The 18,613-nt window shown below is 39.5% G+C and overlaps 3 protein-coding genes across 3 annotated transcripts in view; 2 read left to right on the forward strand and 1 right to left on the reverse strand.

The window, feature by feature from the left end:
* btbd8 (BTB domain containing 8) overlaps window positions 1-18,613 on the forward strand; it is a 36,948-nt gene that overhangs the window by 14,018 nt on the left and 4,317 nt on the right. The window contains 8 exon segments of the mRNA XM_042334944.1: window positions 154-291; window positions 982-1,111; window positions 5,960-6,021; window positions 6,347-7,085; window positions 7,934-8,006; window positions 9,961-10,094; window positions 10,452-12,694; window positions 18,381-18,611. Coding sequence (XP_042190878.1) covers window positions 154-291; window positions 982-1,111; window positions 5,960-6,021; window positions 6,347-7,085; window positions 7,934-8,006; window positions 9,961-10,094; window positions 10,452-12,694; window positions 18,381-18,611 — 3,750 coding nt within the window.
* Window positions 12,875-15,747, forward strand: LOC103174666 (protein SPO16 homolog). The gene is made up of 5 exons (XM_042334921.1): window positions 12,875-12,979; window positions 13,698-13,791; window positions 14,657-14,828; window positions 15,296-15,374; window positions 15,604-15,747. The coding sequence occupies exons 1-5, from the start codon at window positions 12,875-12,877 to the stop codon at window positions 15,712-15,714; spliced, it is 561 nt and encodes a 186-aa protein (XP_042190855.1). The 3' UTR covers window positions 15,715-15,747.
* The window catches only part of glmna (glomulin, FKBP associated protein a), a 19,733-nt gene continuing 15,755 nt past the window's right edge, over window positions 14,636-18,613 (reverse strand). Inside the window, exons 16-20 of the mRNA XM_042334945.1 lie at window positions 18,260-18,341; window positions 17,721-17,784; window positions 17,079-17,205; window positions 16,798-16,880; window positions 14,636-16,680 (exon numbers count right to left, since the gene is read on the reverse strand). Of these exons, the coding sequence (XP_042190879.1) occupies window positions 16,567-16,680; window positions 16,798-16,880; window positions 17,079-17,205; window positions 17,721-17,784; window positions 18,260-18,341 (470 nt within the window). The 3' untranslated portion in view covers window positions 14,636-16,566. The remainder of the gene's footprint in view (window positions 16,681-16,797; window positions 16,881-17,078; window positions 17,206-17,720; window positions 17,785-18,259; window positions 18,342-18,613) is intronic.

Here is an 18,613-nt window from a genome sequence, read left to right on the forward strand (position 1 = left end):
ACTCACGAATGTTATTTTACTAAATTATTTGCATATGTGACTGAGTTTGCAAATCAAGCTCCAATGTTTCAAAGACTTGTGTGTACACAGAGCTAGGGGGAGGTTCTACCACTGCAAAACAGACAGAAAATAACTTGTGACTTTATTTTCTAGGAGCAGAGGATGAGCAGGAGACCATATCTGGTGGAAAGGATTTTTGCAGCTATTGAACAAAACATCTCGGTAACAGATGGCTGCTTGCAATTTATAGCTGCAGACCTACTGAATAGCCAGGTGGCTTATAAAGAGGTGGTATGTATTTAATCATTCCAGCGTTTAAAATTGAATGGTTGGGGGGAGGGGTGTGGGTTGGTGTCAATTACCAGCAGAACAAAGTAACTGCAGGTAATAAGCAACCTTTTTATATACAGTCCTGTACTTTTTTTTTAAAAAAAGTACAATAGTTTGCTCTTACCGTATTGGATTCACGATTTCTATTTGGGGCTAATTTACCCTTCCACTACTGAAACCCTTCTGATCAATTATTTTTTTAAAAAGAAAGTAGCTTGAATAAAGAGGTTATTTTCGTGAGCCTTTCCATCCCCATCCTGGGAGCAAGAGAAGTTAGTTTGCTAACCTACAGAAATTATTTTGATTCCTATGTGTTATTGAACGTGTGCTGTGTATCAGTCACTTCACTTCCCTGCAGAGAAGTTGACCTCACTCAGACATCAAAAACGACCAGGACATTTAATGCTCATTTATTTCACTGCTTTAAGATACAGCGCTGTGATTTCTGACTTGCACATCAGTAATGCTGCCTTTCCCAGAGCAAGCACCAGACTGAACTGAGCCTGTTCCAGGACTAGACCAGATGATTATACAGGGCTGAATAATGACATCATTGATTTAGCTTGGGGAGTAAGCAGATTCTGTGTGGAATAATGATCGGTTGCCATAGTACTGTGGTTCAGCAGCTCCTCTGATTCGTTCCTTGCACAGGGTTTTGCTTGTGAGACCCAGGCCCTCTATGATAAGCTTTGGACATTTCTGGTTCAGTCTTTCTACGCCGTCCGTCACACACAAGGCTGGAAACTGATGAAGCTGAAAGATCAGGAGCAAATCCAAGCAGGTTCGTATTGCAGGAAAACTGCTTTCGTTTGCCAGGGATAGAGGGTTCTCGGCTACTAAATTGTGCTTTCTTTTTTTTCAAAAAAAGAAAAAAGATCTTGTACGATTTTCTTTGTTCTCCAGAGCAAGTGTGATTGTGAGTTGGATTTGCCTTGTGTCGTTTTGAATTGCAGCTTGTGTTTTCCCACAAGCTTCCACCCAAAAAAATTCAGTGAATTTGTTGAGTAACCATTAACTTGGGGTGGGGGTGGGGGGTGTTAACCTTCTGAGTAAATACTATCATTGATCAATTTCCTTGCAATTTAAATAGGACAAGGTAGCAAAATGTGTGCAGTGATATGTGGTGGGTTGTACCCTTGCACCTTTTTTTTTCTGTGCTTTAAGAAAAGCAAAGTAACAGAAGCCAGAGCCAAATACAGATTTAGTCCTTTTCACAATTTGCTTGATTAGAAAGGTCATAGAAATCTTAACACAGCAATGCTGCTGTGGTTTGACGTTGCACGTTCGGCAGGTTTATATTCTGGTTTAGTGTTTTGAACAGGTTATGAGTCTCGATTTTATTTTTAAGAGTGCCTGCCCAGTGTCCCGTTACTAATGCAAGGTAAGATGTATTTAAGGACCTGCAAGATTATTTATTAGTTCTAAGGCGGCATGTTCTACTCGGGTGAGTATGTGCCAATATCGGCGCATTCATCAATCTGGTTATATTGCTTGATATGGACGTGAATGTTGTAAAGTCTGTGGTGGGTGTGAGGACGTGGAAGATTCTGTCCTGATGCCTGATTTCTTCATGCTACAGAAGAAACTAAAGTAGATACAAACACCATTGTATTAAGTGGGCAATTTTCTATTTCAGCTGCACTGAAGTCTTAATGAGGCAGAGGTTTAGAGAAAACTACAGTCAACCCTGAATGTAATTGATGAACCAGTTTACCACACCGAGCATTTCTTTTTAATGATTTTCTTGATTTCAAATCTTCAGGATATATTGAATTGTGCACGTGTGTGGAATTGGGATCCACTAGAGAACTGGGTGCTGAAGTAGTTAGTTTAGTTAGTTAATGTACTGATCACTAGCTTAGAGAGAATTTAAATGTATAATTTAAATGTAAATTCCCTCTCAGGTAGTGATCAGAATGTGCCAGAATCTAATGCAGCTCCATTCTCGTTGTGGTCTGTTGTCTCCACATCTGGTAATGCATCAAATTCCTGCAATCCCTATCTTTGGCATCACTGTAGCTGTCTGCAGATGATTTAGTGTGTTCCATCTTACGAATTCCGATCGACTGGAGTTTGTTGAGGTGTAATGGGTGTGTTTATCCAACCTGGAAACCAGGAGCAAATGGTGACACATTCAATCTACATGGGAACGCTTCTCACTTACAATGTAAATGTGCAGCAGTTTGTTCTGTGTGAAATAGAATTAAAGTTATGTTAGTTCCAAATTAGGACATTTCAAAGTTGCACTGCAGCTCAGCTATACAGACTGGCAAGGCACCAGCTTTGTGCTGAGCTAGCTGATCTGAGCCAGGGCAATATTTGTGTTAACATCCTCTGCATTCTGTGATGAGAGGGAAATCAGTTACGTTTGATCATTTTACAATAGCCTCTCCTGGAGGTTGCAGGTGTGTGCATTCAAGACAGTCTTCAATGTCCCCTGATGGAACAGCCAGCAAAAATCTCCATCAGGTTTGAGGTGAGGTACTGGCAGGTGGCAGGCACCTGTGAAACTGTACTACAATAGAAGGAAAAAAAGGAATGAAAATCATTAAGGAGAAGAGAGGGTTGATACATAATAATAATAATAATCTTTACATTTGATATAGCGCCTTATCACGTCTTCGATATGTCTCAAACCGCTTCACAGAATATACTGCAAAGTGAATTGGCTGTATATTTTGTGGGCGAAACGCGGCAGCCAATTGCGCACAGCAGTGTCCCACAAACAGTCGTGGATTGAGTGACCAAATTTCATACAAGTGATAATCCTCACACCGTACCAATAATTTCTATCCTTGAACTGTCCCAAGCCAAACAGCAAGCCGGACAAGCTGTAAACTCACCACAAATGTCTGCATAAAAGATACAGACTTCAGTTTATTTGCCCCCGTATTAACCACTTGACAACACATGTGGGGTGTGAGGCCAAGCTGTGATAGATGTAGTTAGGCATAGCCACCAGGTTGGGGATTTTGTTTCCTGAGCAGCACTAGAGATCTGACCCAGCTAAGTATGGGGTTAGCGAAAGACACACAGGCGGTTTGAGTGGTAGAGAAAGAGGAGCACATCCATGCATACATACAAGCATCCAGAGAGAGAGAGAGAGCGATCTGATATCTGCACTGTTTTGATATTCACAATGCCAATTAATAACAGTGCCAATTAATGTGGATATCAGGTTCTCTCCTGTAATTACCATTTTCATGTTTTAAGCTTGTTCAACAATCCTCTCAATTTTTCAGCACATCACATATAATTTATTGCTGATACCAACTAGTTTTCAAGGTTATGAAATCCCTCTATGTATACACATTTGTCTCCAGACAAAGCAAGGGGGAGCAGAGGAGGCAGAAGGCAAACAGAATTGAACCCGTGCCACCTACCTTATTAAAAGGTTGCTTCATTGTTCAAACGAAAGACTTTAGCTTAAAATATTCCTGCTAAACCCTGGCATTAAAATGTTGCGGAATATTTACTGAACCGTTCTGTGAAAGCTACCAAAAAAATCACCCTCAAATAAAGCGCAAGATCAATTTCATGTTCTCATCTATTAATCAAGTGTGAAAAAACACAGATTTTACAAAACTGATGCAAGTAGAAGCAGTTTTTTAAAACACTGCGGTGTCTGCTCATTTAACAATAAGACTTTTGTCTTTTTTCAAGAATAGAGTGAACTATTCATGAAATTTACATTGCAATGATTCACTTGTCAAGGAATTGCAATTTTGCAATAATTTTAGAGCATGAAAAGTGATGCGAGACAGTAAAACAGTTGGCTTTTCAACTGATATTAATTCCACAAGTGAAACTAATGGGTTTTCAGTATGCTGAACTATTAAAAAGAAAACAGTGCAGATTTGTAGCAATCATTTAATTTTCATAAAGAATCCTCTTGGTTTTTATTGTCCTTTGCTGTTGTGTTTGTGACTTTGTGTCCCTTTGCATCTTGCAACCAAATAAAAGGATGGATTTAGCACAGTGACAATAAGCCTGGGATATACCGAGGTCTACTAATGGGAGGAGTGGTTTTATTGAGAAATAATGCATTGTTTTACAAGCATAATAACAATAAAATTACTATTAGTTATACTGGGTTGTTGAGCTTAATAATGAGCAGAGAATATTTCTCTGCTCTTTATTAAGCTCAACTGAATTGAAATGAAATTGGGTCTCAGCATGAGGCAATTGTTTTGTCTGGAGACTGACCACTGAATAATGCAGTTCAGCTTCAAGAAAGTTTGTCTGAAGTGCAGTCTCTTGTGACCCATGCAGTGTATTTCAGGCTAGACTGTTGAACGCTCCGAACGCAGTAAACTGTTTCTGTTGGATGTTCTTTGAACCAGTATTGAGAATGTATTAATTCAGTAATTGAATTAACCTAATTCTAGCTGAACCTGGTCTTGGCATTTCACCATTTTCCCAAAACTGACATTACTTGCTTCATTTTAAGTCTTGATTATTCAGATGGTTAAAGTATGTGTAAACTTGTAGTAATGGAAATTCATAATGGAAAAACCATGTTAACTATCTGTTTGAACGATTGACATAAAATTAAATTTAAAATGAATATTACTGAAGTTGGATTTTGCTTTCAAATAAAACATTTTGTTAAGTTTTGCACTATGCCCATGTATAGTGGGTATGAGAGAGAGAAATGCCAGGGTTATGCTACTAGATATGTAGTGTTATAGTCACACAATCCTGGAGTTTAAACCCTATTTTATTGACGGTAGATGCACAACACACTGGGAATTGTCTTCTATATATATTGATGTGAACCCTCTTATCCATTGCAGCCCAAAGCATCAACACTAACAATTAGGGAAGGGTTAATTGCAGTCCCACAAAATATTTACTCCCAAAAGATCTGGTAAATTCCTTATGACAGCTCAAAGATATGGGCTCTTTATCTTCTAAATGTTGGTTAGGCTATTGCCAAATGGTAAAGCATATTTTCTTCTGCAGATCAGACCACTAACATTTTATCACGACTGACCAGGTATGCCCAGAACTGTGCAGAAGGTGCACTCCATGCCACACACCTATGTGGGATGAAAAGGCATCTGTGCAGCGTCTGTATCCGAGGCTTCACCCTGCTCCAAATTGAAACAAGTGGGCAAATTGCCATTCTCATCAGGAAGCAGGTGACCCAGATCGGACTCCCAACCTGCTTCAGCAGAGCGAGACTTTCCTGATCACTTTTGATGGCTGGATGATCGTTTAAAGCTATCCTCTTCTTTTTCCGCCCATGTGTTCAGATGAGTTAGCACCAAGTCCAAAGCCTATTCCTTCCCCTGCCTAAAATGTGCCAATTAGAAGATATTGGAAACGAATCTAAATCAATTGTAGCCTTTGTTCTAAAAAAGGAACAGCATTTGGGCCATTATTTATCCATCTGTCAGTGTGCATCCATTTTGGTAGCCTTCAAATTCTTTTACTAGCGGTGCTAACTTTAACAAACCTGGGGAAATGGATGCTGGTCCTTTTTGTACGGGAGAGTAATAAATCCTTCCTATTACAGTGGCTTTAAATGTGGTTTATTTTAAGTGCATAGCCTATTTAGGCTTATCATTGAATAAACAATGTTTATGAATATTTACATACCTAACAATTAATTCAATCTTTTCAGCTGCTCTTGACAAGGGAGATGATAGAAAACTTGGCAGAAAACCAACCTTGACTAGTTCGCAGGTAACCTAATGTCAGCAGGGTCATTTTCTAGTTTGCTTTGAATAAAAATCTCGTATAGTTAAGACTCACTAAATTAGATTTTAAAATGCAAGGATTACTACACCTCATCTATCTAATTTTCATGTTACAAAAACATATTGAATGAATCTAAACCTTTATGTTGTGATTTGAGTAGATTCTCATGGATTTATCGTCATAACCTATTAAGGAATTGTGTAAATAGAGAATACATAAACCAGCATTGCCTAACAACTGGACAGTTATTTTTTTCAGAAGCAATGTCTCTCGATGCCAGATCTCACTGTCTCTCTGTCTTATGCCACAGCAAAAAAAAGGTTCTTTGAGTAATTCTACATTAGAAGTGACAGAAAAAGTGTGTAGAGAGGGGAAGCCTGCACGATTGCCAAATACATCCGTGTTCAGAAGTCAACTATCTGGTATTTCCAAAATGAAGTCCGAAAGTTTGGGAGCATCGGTCCATTCACCTATTGGTGCTCGCAGTACAACAAGCTCTGCAAAGAAAGTCGAAGCAAAAGGAAAGGACAAGGAAGTTACAAAAGCAAGTGATAAAACATTAAAAAATGGGAAAGCCGGTGAAAAGAGCAGCTGTGCAAAGTTAAACACTGTCACAAAAACACGAGTGGAGACTAAGACAAAAAGTGAAAGCTCCATCAGTAAAATAAAAGGACGCAGTGACACTCCATCCTCAAATTTGCGGGCCGGTTCAACACCTGTAAGTAAAGGGGTCAACGGACAGGCTGGACATTTAAGTTTGGGTGCACGCCCCAAAGTACCTCACAATTTGCCCAACGTACACACAAAATCAGGAAAGCTGCTGAAAAAACCTGTTCGACCAGAAACCTCACAGACGGATAAAAATGAGACCATGTCTAACTCTGACAAGTTGGAACCGGAAAGCAAGGATGCGGGTGCCAGTACATGTCAGAATAGTAATGGATTGCAAGACAAGAAGATAGTGGGTGAAAAGAAAATTGCTGACAAGAAAACGTCCTCTGATGATAGTCCAATTGGAAGTCCTGCCCGGAAGACTGTAAAGGCCTCAGGTAACCAGAAGGTTTCCACAGCAGGTTCGTTTTATTTTATTTAATTCACCATTTTTGCTGTCATCCACTATATCTTTCTATTGCTTCACTGTCATTCTTCAGTTAGAGGAACTACGCCATCAGATTCTATCAGTGCCATTTTGCAGCATCGGAAGAGGGATGCTCAGTCAAGTCAGCTTTGACTCACTGCTTTAATTTGCTTTCCCCTCTCTCCCCCACATAGTGCTCAACAATGATCTGCTGTATTCAGTAGCAAGGCACATCTCAAGACCCCCTCCTCTTTGACCATGTCTTTGGCTATCCTCCCTGCCCTTCATTCTTCCTTACCCCAATTCTCTTCCCCCGCCCCCCCGGCTCGGGTCCAAATCCCTGGCTGTCCAACTCCTTGAGACGTCCTACTGACATGAAAGGCACCACACAAATGTAATTTTGTATTGTAAGTGCCTGGGAGGAGCTGTATTCAAATGCCATTGAGAGTCAGACTGAAATATCTGTATAATAGTCCAGCACTGGTTCACTGGAACCACACCCGAAACTTCAGTATTTTAATAAGTATAGGAAACCTGTTCCCTAAAGTAATAGCAGGCGGAAATGTTACAGTAATGGTAACATGTCTGTTTTGAACAGCCTACGCTGCAGGCTGGCCCTAACCAGCTTACTCAGTGGAATTCTTATCTCCATTTGCATTTACATCAAAAACACCACCTGCTCAGCGACCTGATCATAATTTAATTGGTCATCTCTAATTTTAGTTCTCCAGTTCCAAAGGTAAATGGGAGCAGCTTGATGCAAAAAATTTTTTTTGAGGCTTCAGCATCAAAGGAGCATTTTGTTTTTCTATTTTACAGCGAGTAGACCAGCAAGTGTTACCAAAGCAACAAAGTCAGCTTCATTAAAGTCCAGCAAGCCTGTAACTAGCAGGTGAGTTGTGTGTGAATCACGAAAGTATTTTTTTCCCTTAAATGCATGCAAACTACTGTATGCTCAAAGATGTACAGACATTAATTTAAAATACTAGATCACATTGACGGCAATACATTTTAAAGCATGATGTTACAACAACAAAATCACATTTGTATAGCGCCGTTCATGTCGGGAGGACGTCCCAAGGCGCTGGACAATCAGTGTTTCAGAGCCGAGCTGAGGGTCTGGAACGAGGAGGGTGGAGGGGAGGGTGGGAAGGAGGGTGACCGAAGGCATGGTTGAAGAGAAGGGTCTTGAGATGTATCTTGAAGGAGGTATGGGAGGGGGCGAAGCAGAGGGACTGTAGGTGACAATACAAGTAGAAATTGAAATACTTGAATATTATGATGGTCTATTTACTGTAACAATATTGAAAAAGAAACTCGTCTCCAAAGCATTACCTGATTGACAAGGTCACATTTGCTGCAAGCTAAATACTGTATGCTCTCGTATAGAATTCAAAGAAAAACTATTGACCCTGGAAATCTGAAATAAAAACAGGCAAAGCTGGGAATCCACAGCATGTTGACCAGAAAAAAAGGCAGGTCACAGTTGCAAGTTGCATCTTTCCTGAATGGATCCCTCCTAATCTTTCTCTTTTAGATCCTGATGGAACTGATGTGGATTTCCAGCAGTTTCCGCTTTTATTTTCATGTTTTGTTTTCCTATGGTGCCCTCTGCTGGGACTTTACTAAAGATTTAGGAGGAGATTAATTTTGAGCACCACAGTTTACTTGAAGCTGAAGAAGTGCTTATAATTCCCCAAATGGTTTCGTTTTAAATATGTGCAAAGAATTAGAACTAAATGAAATTAAGATAGTTTACAAATGGTGCAAATTTATCAATTCCATTTGGAGTAAAAAATTCTCCGCACATTATTTCAGTTGAAGTAATTTAGAAGAAAATAAGTTGGAAAATAGACTGCAACATCCCCACTGAACTAAGTATGAGTCTCGGTAATTGAATGCTTTCCAAAGCATTAATTCTGTAGTTAAGGAAGATGCCATATATATTTAAATATTGAACTTAGCCAAGCTTCTGTTTGGGCTTTAGCCTAAGTAGTCTTATAGGAGCAAAAGATCTTTGGGACTAGGTAGGGAAAGTACTTGAGGGACACAAAAAAGTGTTACAAATGACGCTATAATATTGTGTGTTGGAACTTCTATTCATTGTGCTAAGTGGTATGACATGGAATTGCACTTTTGTTTCCCCACGGAGGTTGGTTGTTTGGCACAAAGACCCCAGATAGATTGTATAGAGGGGAAATCAAAAAAAAGGAAAACAAAGTTAGAAAATAAAATCTATTATTCAATTCATGTCTGCTTCAGATTTTCACAATACTTCCCTACAGAAAGTAAGTGGTTTCCTCTGATTTAAAAGTACATATTGAAATTGAAATAAAAATACTTTCATTGATTGGATCCCATTTTCCATCCAAGTGTGGATTTGGCTCAAACATCTCTATTCATGAAACCTTCATGTTTTATTCCAGTTTGGCTTGCATCCAAAATGGTCTTAATGATGTACATAGTTGGTTTCCAAAACAGAGCATTGATTGTAATTTTACACGGTAAGAAACATGTATATGCATTTAACTGTGGGCTCATTGTGTTGCTTTACAACTAATAATAATAATAATCCTTGCATTTAATATAGCGCTTTTCACATTGGGAGGATGTCCCAAAGCGCTTCACAGATTGAAAATGACCAATTTATTATTGTTTTTGGTTTGGGAGGGATTATTATTAGGTGTGTGGAGTAAGGAAACTTGCCCAAGGTTTCGCCCTGTGCCTGGAATTGAACTCAGGTCTCTCGCTTGCAAAGCGAGTGCTCTAACCACTGAGCTACAGGACTCCAATGCAGTTTAACAAATAATTTTTTTTACAAGAAATTATTTTTTTTGTTCTTGTAGTGCACCAAATAAACAGAAGATACAGAGTCGAGATGAAGGAATGTCACATGTGAAGAAAACCTGGAATAGCAGCAACAACACCGCAACTCAACAAAGAGCAAAGAGCTCAGCAGGAACATCAGTCAGAACCAAAGGTATCAGTTATGGGCTTCCTCAGTGGGGGGGTTTAAAACCTAGAGTAAGCATTTTAAGAAGCTCACAAACTGAAACAAAAATGGTTTTAAGGATGAATAATAATAAAATGATAATCTAAAAGGAAAGCCAAATTAATTTGAATTGGAAAATTTAACATTAAAAAAAGCCTTAATTTTTAGTGTGTATTTATGAAATGCTTGATTTTCAAATTGGCCGGGATACAAGGAGAAAGAAACACCCTCCTTTTTTCGAATGGTGCCATGATACAATAATTCAAATATATAAACATCTTAATGAAATATCTAAGATATGAAGTTTTTATTTGTAACTCCAGCTCCTTTTCTGTGTAACTTTAGATCCAAAGGGAGTTGCAGTGTGTTCAGAAAAGATGGGTCCAAATTCAGGCCAGAACGATGCATTAAAGCAAACTCCAAAAGCTACGAGTTCTGAAAAAGCAGTCGTCACCGAAACACTTGTAAAAACTAACACGAAACAAGTCAAAACAACTGCTCACACTGCAACAAAACCAATTACGAAGAGATTGACACAAACTGGCCCTGCTAGTCCAAAGACAGCTGTGAGCTCAAGTAAGGTTGCACTGAAAGAGAAAAATGTCTCGATGCCCAGTGTAAGAAAACCTAAATTGCTTACATCTACTAAAAAATCATCATCTGGTGTGAAACGTCCTACCTCCAAATGCCCTCCTGACAAGGCATCTCCGAATGATTCAAGTCATGATGTGAAAAGTGCAGCAGAGGCTGATAATGAAGCTGGTTCTGTTGAGGAAAACCATCAAATGAGCACAGTCTGTCAGTTGGAACATTTACTGAATGCAGAGGTACCGATGAGTGCAGCGCAGAACACGAATGTGTTCAGTGAAGGAGAGAGCAATGTTGGGTGTCTACCTTCATATCAAATAACGGACACACGTAGTCCCTCTGTGAAGGGGAATGGTTACATGCCCGAACCATCCCAGACAACTCTGATTGCTCAAGAAATGTTAGTAACAAGTAATACAGAAGATGGTGAAAAGTCTGGAATATTGTGGGCTTCTGAAGACATTGCAAAACCATGTGTAAAGTCAAATCTATGTGCAACTCAAGACCAACCTGCAATCACAACACAAAAAGGGTTTGCAAATGGCAGAATCGACTTTGCTCATGAAATAAAGCCGCAAGTTTTTAATGAATGTGACAAAACAACTGAAGGTCAGCTCGGAAAAGGAGAGGTTTGTGCTGAAGACAGTAAAACTGGACTCCTTTCAGATGGCATAAATGGCTCGCAGGCTCTTGTAACAAAAGTAAATGACAATTTATCTGGACTAAAAATGACAGATGTAAGTATACCATCTCATTCGTTTGAGCTAACCAGTGGCGCTGTGGAAGTCATTGTTGAAGTGCAGCATGAATCGGCCATGAAATCTAGTTTAAACCAAGGGGAAGAGCAGGTTGTGTCAGATTCACCAAAAGAAATGAACACCGAAGAGATCCCAGAAAGAGAGGATTCAGACATTCCCATAGCGGAATCTTGGAATTTAACTGCAGAAACCTCTCCAGCTTCAGATAACTCTTGCCCAAAGCAAAGCCCGGATACAGACACTGGGAGTGCAACAACTTCATCTGATGATATCAAACCTAACTCCGAGGACTATGATGCTGGTGGTTCACAAGATGATGATGGGTCGAATGAGCGAGGGGTTTCCAAGTGCAGCACAGTGATATGCCATGATTTTCTGGGGAGAAGCAGCAGTGACACAAGTACACCAGAGGAACTCAAGGAGTATGACAGCGGATTAAAAGTAGAAGTCAAATTGAAAGATAAGGAAGACACTCGTGGTCCGACCCGAGGTATTCGTACGAAAGATACTGTAACTAATTGCCCTATTGACGTCTCTTATCAAGAGCATGCAGAGACCGAGGAAGGTGATCTGGAGGAGACTGCACCAACCAGCGTTGGGAAAGTCGATGCTGTCTCAGACGTCTTGTCTTCTTGTGAAGTGACTGAAGAAGACAAGTCGGAAGCTGAGAATCCAGAGGAAATCTTTCCTCCTCCTGTTCCTCCTCCACCTCCCCCTGACCAGGGCTTTTACCACTTTCAGGGTATTGATAACTTGGCTTTTGAAGACATAACGGAAAATGAGACGGAGGTTACGAACTTTACCTCGGCTGCAAATTTCAAGCGTTCCGTTTTACTCTCGGTGGATGAGTGTGAGGAATTAGGTTCTGACGAGGCAGAGGCTGAAACTCCCCCGGCATGTTCTCTAGATTCTCTGACTCCCTCTGATGTATTTGATGGCACTGCCCATGATGGTAGTCACCAACTTCATGGCAAAACATATTATTCCCGGTATTCACTAGAAATTGAAGATGAATTTCTGGACTATGATCAGCAAGACCAGAAGAAGAATAAAGACAAGTTGGGAATGCCCAGTACTGAACTTGCTGCAGATGGTACAAGTAGGGAAGGTAAAGATGCACCACTGGTTACTCCAACAAAATTAGAACAAGCTAAGACAGTCCATAGCGCCCCAGCCAGTCATGATCTGCCTGCTCAATCACTCTGTGCAGGTGAAAATCAGCTTGTAGACAAAGACCAGATGGTACCAATCGTGCTAGAAAGCCAGTGCAAGAATATAATCTACAGCCAAACACCTGGAGGTGACGGTAGACCTCAGGAAAGACCCTGCCATTTACAGCTCAGTCAAGTAGAACATGCTTCCATTGGACACAGTGGCAGCATTGCAGAAGACGACCCTGATTCAAGTGAGCATTTAGTTGACATGGAAAAAGGGCATGTGCAAGGGTACTCCCCAGCATCAAGTGATCAAACTAAGGGGAGCGAGGGCCTGCAGGTGTGGGGGGGGGGGGGGAGCGAGGGCCTGCAGGTGTGTGGGGGGGGGAGCGAGGGCCTGCAGGTGGGGGGGGGGGGGCTGCAGGTGTGGGGGGGGGGAGCGAGGGCCTGCAGGTGTGGGGGGGAGCGAGGGCCTGCAGGTGTGGGGGGGAGCGAGGGCCTGCAGGTGTGGGGGGGGGAGCGAGGGCCTGCAGGTGGGGGGGGGGGGGCGAGGCCTGCAGGTGTGGGGGGGGGAGCGAGGGCCTGCAGGTGTGGGGGGGGGGGGAGCGAGGGCCTGCAGGTGTGGGGGGGGGGGAGCGAGGCCTGCTGTGTGGGGGGGGGGCGAGGGCCTGCAGGTGTGGGGGGGGGGGGGGGCGAGGGCCTGCAGGTGTGGGGGGGGGGAGCGAGGGCCGGGCATTAGGTACCACACCCCCAGATAACTGCGGGCTGTAAACCCATCAGCTGTTACTAGTTCAGGGCACCTGGTGCACACTGGAAGCATCTCTAGTCCATGCGGTGCTCGGTTGGTGACTGACTGAAGCCATTGGTACAACAACCACCGCAACCAAATTACATTTTGTAAAGCGTCTTTCACGTCGGGAGCGCCTTCCAAGGCACTGGACAGACAGAGTTACGGACCTTGCGTTGTTGGTTCCTTTTGTTTATTATTATTATTATTATACGCAACTGTTTCGCCCGCAGGCGGGTTGATTGTTCTGCTGATTAATTCCCTTTCCTTCCTGCCTGCCTGCATTTTGGTGTTCTTTCTCCAGCATCACGAGGTCGTTGCATCTTTATCCAGTCAACGCCAGAGAATTAGGTTCTCTGACTCGGTAGTGGATGGATCAATCATTTTCCCACTTTCTGGTATGTTTTGATTAAACCGTAAATAATATAATTCTACAAGTAATAACGCTCGTAAGGCAAAATTACACATTTTTGTTGGATCACACATTTCACAAGAATTTATATGATCTTTCAACTGGGCTATTTTCTGCCTTTCGTTCCCTGGTCAAAAATACGAGCGATTGATTGGACTATTGTCATTGCAAGTGAAAGATTAAACATTTGAAATGTTTCATTGAAAAAATACATTGTATTTATGTTTTCCTGTTTTGATAAGGACAAGACAGAAATGTTAATACAACAAATTCGAAGAAAAAAAATGGTGTGGTTATAAATCAAATTTCATGTTGGTTGCACATGTGTAAACTAAGCGTAGAATTTGCAGTTGTTGTTACAGTTGACACCACTAATAGTTTTTTGTATTTTTAGGCAAACATTCCATGAAATAATAATGCAAATTCTACCCCTCAAAATGAAGTGAGATATAGTTCTAAGGGCTTTATCAACCTATCTATAATTAAAACATGTCTAATTTAGTGGAGAAAATAATATTAACACGGATCACTTATGGTTTAAAAAAAACTGAAGATGCTGTCTCACCAGCTACTGTAAGCGAGGCATTTATTCCTCATGAAACAAACTCTTTTAAAAAGACTTTTAACTTCATCCATGGTACACAGCAAAAATCAAAGGCCACAATATTTGGAATCGTGCATTTGCATTATTCTTGTGACTATTTCTATTTAAACGATAAATTCAGAAGTATACTGTATAAGCATCTTTCTATTGCATACTTCACAATAGAAATAGATGTTTTGCAAACACATTTTCTAGACAGATTTTCGTGAAATGAGTGAAACAATAATTTTGTTTGAAATTTCCTCAGGTGTTGCCTTTATTATAGCAGAAGTTCAAGATCTCTCCAACAATTCTGCAGGAAGAAAGTTGACAGAGCAAATTGAACGGTTTGCCCATATTCACCGAAATAGTTTCCTGCTTCTTGTTGCAGCACTCTTTGGTTCTGAAGAATGGGACATACTATATAAATTACAGCAAAGGTACTTTATATGGTATTAGCAGGCTACAATACAAATTGTAGGTATTGGTTTGTTTACAATACAAAAGTAACTTATTTGTGTAAAGGTTATCTACTCAAACTAGTTAATACTTCTGAAGAGGATGCAGAATTTTGGATTAAAAATTATGTTGTGAGTAGTAATTACTGCTAGAAATGTACATTTAAACCATTTGTATAAATCCAAAACTAGTACATCTGGCACACACCATTCTAGTGAAAGAGTGAGTACAATAATACCCTGGGCTTCCATATATTCAAAAAAACGAATTTATAAGCAGAGCAACCTTCCCTCAGGGAATATGTGCATATTATAATTAATAAAAAAATCAAAGACCAACTGTATTGTCGTGAGCTTTTATATTTTTTTTGTTCAATATTGGAATAAATGTAAATAGCAAAATATACTGCTGCTCACGCATTTCATTTATTTATTTTATTCTTATGTAGATTTCTAGGTGGTAATCTAAGGATCATACCAATACACAATGTTGGTGATATGGTCAAAAGCATGGTAACCATTGCCAAGGTTAGTATACCTCAAATTTCTGAACTTTTGAGAATGTTAAAACGCTGTATGCTGATTTGTATGTTAATACATAGTATGACCAATACTGTGTACACTAAGATTCTTAAACTATTCATTTAGAAATCGTAAAAGCTTCAGATATATACCAATTATTCGGGTGAAGTTCTGATTATTGCTCTATTAATGTTACATAAATGATCAATGATTCAAACATTTATTCCTTATGAAGGCGACATGTAAGCCACACGTGGATAGTGTTCGTGATCGCATTGCCATGGCCCGAGCTCAGATTATAGAATGCAGTCCTGTCTGGGAGATGCTTCGCAAACAGCAAAAATGAAATGCAGTTTTATGCACATAAAACTAGCAACTGTGAACCAGGTGCTACTGATACGAATTATCTCCTGTCATATAAATGTATTTTGAACTTTTTTCAGTGAAGCAACTAATTTATAGCACTTGTAACTCGGATTGTATTATTAAAAAGTTGGAATTTCAAACCAATTTGTTGTAGCAATGTCATTATTGTTTTCTATTACAACACCAATTTTGGTAGGTCTTTGAGGTGTATCATCAGTTGAAATAAGTATTCATTTGATTTTGAACAGACAATCACATTCTAAGATATAATGCATTTATTGCACTTATTTGGCATGTGATAGTTGAGTGAGGAATATGGGCATTTACACTATGTATGAAATAGTTTCATATCCAAACAGAGGGTGTGTTTTTAAAAAATGGGGAAATTGGTTTATGGTTCTTGTGAGTTATTGGGTTGATATCAAATTGCATTTTTTAATTCAATAATAACTATATACTATTGCCTACAAGTTTATTTTAAAGGGTGTTTGACAATGATAACCCATCTTTATTTCAGACCAATTAAGATGATTTGGGATGAATTAACAATTTGTCACCTTAGGTAGTCATCTAGTTTGAGGTAAATGCAATTGTATAATGTGTTTTTCCCTATGTAAGGCTATGCATTCTTTTTGTTTTTTCCTCTGGCCCTTTCCTGATATCCCCAGGTCATTCATCAACTTCAGCAAAACTGATGTTGAGTATTTGGAGTTATCCTGACTGAGAATATTTTTTTCAGAAATGAGTTAAACAAGACAATACTGTTCAGTAGTTTGCCACTGTAGAAAAAGTCAAAACTATTACAGAATTCTTGCACTACCATCTAATAAATCTACAACACTACATTGTCCCCAGTTCTGGTTTTTACTTTGGGGTCCGTTAGCTCTTCTATTCGTGCCAGTACACTTTCCATGAGATCGAATGTGTAGATAGCTGACCGTAGAACCTGAAATGACAGCAAATTATTAGGGATAAAATAACAAGTTCAATGCTGCATTGAAGCAGGAAAAATATTTCATCTTCAGCAATAAGTTCAGGATAGATAAAATGATGAAGTAGTTACCTCCAATTGCATTGATATGGTCATTTTAGGTAGTTTCTTACCACCAACTGTTAAGGAACATTGGGTTTCACTATGCGGAGCACCTGCAATTATTAATAAAATCAGATGGTAACTTTTGAATTGATGACCTATAAATCTTACTACCCTTTTTTTAAAAAAACTTTTTCCATCTTACCCAAATGGGTTTTCTGTGAGCCCACATGCTAAATGCCGATGACAAGTTAATCAGCATCAAAACAGATCTTTAATCCTGTTGAAGTTACTTTATTCAAACAACAAACCTTTGATTTTCTTGTTTTCCTCTTTGGTTCTGATTTCTGCTTCATAATGAGCCTTTGACATATTCAAACCTGTGCGTAGTGGATGTAAGAAATTTTCAATCCAAAAAAGATCAGTCCATATTCCAGTCTGCAAAAGATGAAAGAAAGAATAACAAACATGAATCATGCATATTAAGATGGACGTAAATCAAATGATTAAAAGTATTAATCCCATTTATTTCATAATATACATTTTAACATTATGCTAAATAAAAATGAACAAAAAGATAAAGACTTATTTATTTAACATTTATACTATACAAAACTCCTTGGTGACCAGCTAGTTGAGTACCCAGTAATTGGTCAGCTAAAAGAAAGTAAAAAGGTAAAGAAAAACTAAAGATGAGTGGGGAAAGGGATCCTATATTTTCAGCTCCTTTGTTGCAGTTTTTCCTCTCTGTTCAGTGAGATTGGTTGCAATCTTACAAGTATTTTCATTTATTTCTTTATATTGTATGTCACCATCAGATGATTTAAAAATAAATAGGACTTGTGCTACATATCTAAATATTGTAAAATATTGTTTCCACTTAATAGTCAATAACACGTTCCTATTGATTAAATATTATGTGATTAGTTTTTTTGTCAAAATAATTTACTTACCTGATTCTGCCATTCATTATCCCTGATTACCAGATACCTTAGGAGGTTGAGTGAAGCCATGATCCTAGTATAAAGTTGGTTTTAAAAAAAACAAGTTGGACAGTTTTCAAAAATGAACAAATTCCTGTAGGATACAGATTTGTGGCTACATTTCCCCATATATTGAGATCTTACTTTAGTTCTTCCAGAGACTAATTAATGAGAATTCTGAATGTACAATAATGAGAAAAGTTACTTTTTTCATCCCTCCTACCCTACCACTCAACTATTTCTATTTTTACATCGCCTCGTGCTATTCTCAGATGGAGAAGGTGCATAAGCAAACTGCTCATATCTCTCACAATACAGCAGCCAACCAGATACTCAGTGACTTGTCCGCCAATTTTTCCTTCGAGTCTGGCTTCCACACCACACAAGTTTGGGGACTTAGCAAAGAAACTCACTGATTGAATTGATGGTACACTATAGCATATAAAATAACTAGCTGTTTAGTTATTTTAAGCAGTCAAATGTCACTTTCCAGGAGTACTGAATCTTACCTGTCTGAGTTCTGAAGCAAGTCTGTTTCTGCTCCTTCAGGAAGTGAAAGGACTGAATGAAGAAGAGTGATCAGATGTGGATCTGTGCAGTGAAAATCAGCTTGTAGACAAAGACCAGATGGTACCAATCGTGCTAGAAAGCCAGTGCAAGAATATAATCTACAGCCAAACACCTGGAGGTGACGGTAGACCTCAGGAAAGACCCTGCCATTTACAGCTCAGTCAAGTAGAACATGCTTCCATTGGACACAGTGGCAGCATTGCAGAAGACGACCCTGATTCAAGTGAGCATTTAGTTGACATGGAAAAAGGGCATGTGCAAGGGTACTCCCCAGCATCAAGTGATCAAACTAA

This window comes from Callorhinchus milii, unplaced genomic scaffold, assembly GCF_018977255.1.
Source record: "Callorhinchus milii isolate IMCB2004 unplaced genomic scaffold, IMCB_Cmil_1.0 Scaffold5, whole genome shotgun sequence".
Taxonomy (NCBI): Eukaryota; Metazoa; Chordata; class Chondrichthyes; order Chimaeriformes; family Callorhinchidae; genus Callorhinchus; species Callorhinchus milii.